Source organism: Antrostomus carolinensis, unplaced genomic scaffold (assembly GCF_000700745.2).
Source record: "Antrostomus carolinensis isolate BGI_N321 unplaced genomic scaffold, ASM70074v2 scaffold10547, whole genome shotgun sequence".
NCBI lineage: Eukaryota > Metazoa > Chordata > Aves > Caprimulgiformes > Caprimulgidae > Antrostomus > Antrostomus carolinensis.
This window is the reverse complement of record NW_010328035.1, coordinates 1-5,355: the sequence shown is the minus strand read 5'-3', so window position 1 is coordinate 5,355 and position 5,355 is coordinate 1. Positions and strand designations below refer to the sequence as shown.

General features: G+C 53.7%; 1 protein-coding gene across 1 annotated transcript; it reads right to left on the bottom strand.

Moving 5' to 3' along the window:
• Nucleotides 1–533: 533 nt before the first annotated feature.
• Nucleotides 534–5,034, bottom strand: LOC104528170 (soluble scavenger receptor cysteine-rich domain-containing protein SSC5D-like; the record flags this gene model as incomplete). Its single annotated transcript, XM_010172100.1, has 5 exons — nucleotides 4,926–5,034; nucleotides 3,055–3,394; nucleotides 2,786–2,801; nucleotides 1,617–1,920; nucleotides 534–863 (listed from the first exon to the last, which is right to left on the bottom strand). Coding segments are annotated over exons 1-5 (1,099 nt in total), but the record flags the coding sequence as incomplete, so codon positions are not given.
• Nucleotides 5,035–5,355: the final 321 nt, after the last annotated feature.

Here is a 5,355-nt window from a genome sequence, read left to right as displayed (position 1 = left end):
AGATATTAGGAAGAAATTCTTAGCTGTGAGGTTGGTCAGACACTGGAACAGGCAGCCCAGAGAAGCTGTGGATGCTTCCTCCCTGGAAGGGTTCAAGGCCAGGTTGGATGAGGCTTTGAGCAATCTGGTCTAGTGGAAGGTGTCCCTGCTGATGGCAGGGGGGGCTTGGACTAGATGATCTCCCTTCCAACTCAAACCATTCTATGATTCTATGATTTTATGAAAATCAGAGCATCCTCTCCGCACGTGCAGCCTCTGGCTGCCTGGGACATGTGTGACACCATCAGGGCTGGCTTGGGATTTGCTTCTCATTGGGGTGGATCAAGAGGGATCACAGCTCCAAAGCTTGGGGCTTGGAGCCTGACAAAAGGTCATGGCATCAGTAGTGACTATGGGACAGTCTTGGGGTCAAGAGTGACTATGGGAGGGTCGTGGGGTCAACAGTGACAAGAGAGTCCCTGCTACCTGGGACATGATTGAGCTGCTCCTGCACCCCAACCCACATGGTTCTTATCCCATCCAACGTGGATCACCTGAGCACATCACACCAGCATCTTCCCGGTGGTCACAGCTGTTGGATCCCCACAGCCTGGTCTGGCATTGGGAGAGGGTGGCTTCTGTCCCTGTGCAGTTCACATTATCCAGCCAGATGCGACCAGACCCTTGCCCGAAGTGAGCCGAGCCCGGGGCCGAGATGGCCGTCCCACAGCCCAGCTGGCGGCAGACCACTGCTGCCTCGGCCAGGCTCCAGCCATTGTCACACACCGTCCCCCACTGATGGTGGTGGAGCACCTCCACGCGCCCCGCGCAGCGGCTGGGACCGTTCTCCAGGCGCACGTGAGCTGATGTGTCGTCTGGTGTGGCTGTACCTGGTGTGGCCATGTCTGGTGTGGCTGTGCCTGCTCGTGACAAGAGACATAAGGGGAACATCAGACCAGGTATCCCTCAAGGTGCCCCTTCTTGCCACCATGGTGAGACCCGTGCTGGAGGATGTTCCCCTGTGTTTTGCCTGGGGAAGTTCCCATGTCCACAAAGAGCTGCTGAGAAATTCTGAAAGTTTGGGGATAAAAAGTTCAGGTGTGGGCAAAACCAGCCGTGCAACCTCAGAGCCTGCACAACACGTTCAACGTGAGCAGAAGAAAACCATAAATGGCTGCAATCCTTTGTTTTAGTCCTCCCAGGTGGACATCCATGAACCCTTCACGTGGCCACAGTCACCCCTGAAGGGAGAGATTTTCTGCAGACCCCCTTTCCTGCTTCCCCTTCTTCAAAAACACTTCAAGGCCCACCTTCCCCTCATCCTTGCACAGCCTGTGGGCTCCTGGTTCCCATAGTGTGGTGGGTTGGGACCTTGCTAGGAGCATCTAGCACCTGGTATGGTGCTTCCCCTCTTTCCTTGGTGCCCATTGTTCCTTTTACCCCTGCTGCTCCTTACTCTCATGGACCTGTGTGCTAAAGAGTGTCAGCATGGCATCTTGTAGGAGATGGGCCAAGGGGGTCAAGGTCACCCACCCAGGTGAGTGCTGCCCAGCCCTTGGCTGCAGCTGTGAAACCAGTGCAGTTCCCTGGAGCAGAACATCCTCTGCTGAACTTCTGCTCCACAAGGACAATGTTACCTGTGCACATGACGCTGGCGTCCTCTCCATGGTCGCAGTTGCTGACACCCCAAGGTCTAGCCGGGCATTCGGAGAGGGCAGCTTCGGTCCCACTGCACTGAACGTTGTCCAGCCAAATGGGGCCTGATCCTTTGCCAAAGTGAGCTGCACCGTAGGCTGAGACTGCTGTCCCACAGCCCAGCTGCCGACACACCACCATGGCATCAGGGAAGCTCCAGTCATCATCACACACAGTTCCCCACTGGTGGTCGTGCATCACCTCGACTCTCCCAGAGCAGTGGTTCGGGCCGTTTGCCAGGCGGAGCTCTGCAGGACCAGCGTGCATGACCGTAGGGTGGCTGGATGACTCTACGGTGGGCACAAGAGGTGCACCATGAAAACCCCCTTGGTTCTCATTTCTGCAAGACCATTCTGCAACCCATCATGGTTGTTGGCTGCATCCAGTTGCTATCAACGTGCAGCCACGTCCAGACCAGGATGGGAGTGATGCCACATGGTCCTAGCAACCCATGGTCTTTCCAGCTTTGGCTGGAGATCTTTGAGGGTGCTGGGACAGGAGAAGGAGGAAAGCTTTTTTTTCCTTGTGTCCTCTTTGCAGGTGGAGGTGACAACCAAGGGGGCTCAGCACACCCATGGGTCGATGTCTCTTGGGACAATTCTGGCAGAGGTGGCTGCAGCATCTACCAATTGCCGTGAGCACCTGCACCTCAATCAGCCACCAGGTCCTGCTCACCACAGTGGTATGTGATGCACAAGAGGTCCCTACATCTCACCGAGACATTGTTCAGCATCTTAGGAAGGTAGAGTTGACACAGATAACCATTACAGGTTGTCCAGAGAGGTGGTAGATGCCCCATCCCTGGAAATATTCAAGGTCAGGTTGTGTGGGGCTCTGAACAACCTGATCTGGTTGAAGATGTCCCTGCTCACTGCAGGGGGGGTTGGACTAGATGACTTTGAAAGGCCCTTCAACCCAAACCAGTCTATGATCCTATGATTCAGGGCAAGTTTAGGTTGGCCATGAGGAGAAGGTTCTTGAGGCAGAGGGTGGTGGAGCACTGGAACAGGCTCCCCAGGGAGGTGCTCATGGCACCAAGCCTGACAAGATTCCAGCAGCATTTGGCCAAGGCCCTCAGGGACATGGTGTGAATGTTGGGATTGTCCTGTGCAGGGACAGGAGTTGGACTGGATGATCCTTGTGGGCCCCTTCCAGCTCACAATGTTCTATGATTCCATGATGATTCTATGATTTCAGCCCTGCTTCCCAAATCGCTCCCTACCCTCTTGTATGAGAGAAACCACAAGACCGTCCCTTGCTGGTCCCATGGGTGCTCTCTGCTGCAAGGAGCTTTTGGAAAATTGCTGGGGCAACACTCCTTGTGAGGGAATTGCTTTGTGGAACATGGGTCGTTGTCCCCCTCCACCCCATAATTTCCACAGGGCATTACCTGAGCACACCACACCGGCATCTTCACCATGGTGGCAGTTGTTCTTTCCCCAGCCCTTCGTTCTGCAGTAAGACAGGGCGACCTCCGTCCCTGTGCAGTTGACATCGTCCAACCAGATGGGACCAGGTCCTGTCCTGAAATGCCCAGCCCCAGGGGCTGACAGCGCCACGCCACAGCCCAGCTGCCGGCACACCACGCCAGCATCCTGCAGGTCCCAGTGGTCATCACACACTGTTCCCCACTGGTGCTGGTAGTAGACCTCAACCCTGCCAGCGCAGCGGTGTGGGCCATCTGAGAGGCGGAGAGGAACCCGCTGGGAAGCAACAGGGTCTACAAGAGGGATATGGAGATGGTTTGGTGAGAAGAGCAGCGCTGGGAAAGGCTGCATCACTTCCATGAGCTTCACAAACCCTCTACAAATGGCAGTGGCTTGGTGAACCATGGACATGCTTCTCCTTTGGCTCAAAGACAAGCCAAAAAAACCCCCCAAAAATTCAATCCAGGAGAGAAAGTTCTCTGCAAACCTCTTCTTTGAAAGACAATTCTCCATAAAGCAGCTTCAGATTTTTTTTTGGTGTGGTATTCCCAATAAATGGGAAGGAAAATACTGCCAGTTGGATTGGGAACTCAGAAAGTGTATGTAGGGATGGCTGCCCACTATCTGATGGAAAGGGAGGTCTGTCTGTCTGCAACCTGGTGCTTTAATTAGTGATTTGTGTGATGCAAAAGAGAAGAGGAGGCTGAGGGGAGACCTTCTCATCATCTACAACTACCTGAAAGGAGGTAGTGATAGAACAAGATTAAATGGCCTCAAGTTGCACCAAGGGAGGAACAGATTGGATGTCAGGAAGAACTTCTTCACTAAAAGGGTCATCAAGCAATAGAATGGGCTGCCTAGGGAGGTGGTTGAGTCCCCATCCCTGGAGGTATTTGAAAGACAGGTAGATGAGGTGCTCAGAGATCTGGTTTCATAGTGGACAGGTACAGTTGGACTCGATGATCTCAAAGGGTTTTTTCCAACCAAATGATTCTGTGATTTGGAAACTGCGTGGCAAATTGACCCCCTGGCCAAGTGGTGGTGTCTCTTAGAGGAGAGCTTTGCATGGGCTGAAACTAGAGCAAGAGAGGTAAATATGAGATGTTTCATCGCTGCAGTAGGCAGCACTAGAGTGGCCAAGCTGCTGTGGGATGCCCAGGTTAGGGTCTGGGTAGCGGTTGAAGCATCTTTTGGAGAAGGAGAAGAAAAATAGCCCTGGAACAGGCTGGCCAGAGAGGTTGTGGTGTCTCCTTCTCTGGAGATGTTCAAAACCTGCCTGGACACTTTCCTGTGTAACCTGGAGTAGGGAACCTGGTTTAGCAGGGGGCTGGACTGGCTGATCTCCTGAGGTCCCTTCCAGCCCCTGCAATTCTGTGATTCTGTGAAATGAAGCAGGTAGAGGCAGAAAAAAATTAAGAAAAGCTCCTTGGCATCTCACTTGGCGGAAGAATTGGTCACCTCCTGGACAGTCCCCATGTCTGCAGGGTGCAGAGCAGAAGAAACGTTCCTGTTTGCGCTGGAGTGAAGAGGACTTTGTGCCCTTTGTAAACGAACGGGCTGGCCCTGAAGAGGTGGCCAACACAAACAAGCAATTTCTGGTCTTAATCGTCACCAGTTGGGAAGGCTCCAAGCATTTCCCAACCCCTCTGTCCAAGGGAGCCAGGTCTCCTTCCCCATCCACCACTTTTATCTTCCTTTCAAAGGCTGGTGAGTCAAAGGAAGCTTTGCCCTGTTCATGTCCAAGCCTAGTCCCCTCCATTCCTGAAGATCACCAACCCCTTCTTTCTCCTAGGATGCTCCTTCTCCTGTGCAAGAGCCACTTACCACAGATGAACATCAGGTAGATGAGGAGACCTGCTCCGGTGAAGCCAGCCAGGTTCCAGCGTCCCAAAAACCCCATGCCCATCACATAGGCTTGAGGGCAAGTGACCATCCCAACTGGAGCTGCAAGCTGAGCTGGGTGCTGTGGGTGGTGACAGCAGTGTCCCCTCCTCTGCCGTGATGTGACCCAGTGCTCATCCCTCCTCCTGCTCTGACCCCTCCTCCTGGTTGTCCCCGGGATTTTTTTTTTTTTTCCCTCTGGTTTGAAGTGGTTTTAGTGTCTCCACAGCACCTGAGCCATGTCTGCTCTGAGGTTCCTGCTGTTCCCAGAAGCATCTGCCCCGTTTTATCTCCACCTACCTGGTCACCGGCTGCAGATCTGGCAGCAGGAGGATTTGCAACCATAGAATCACAGACTGGTTTGGGCTGGAAG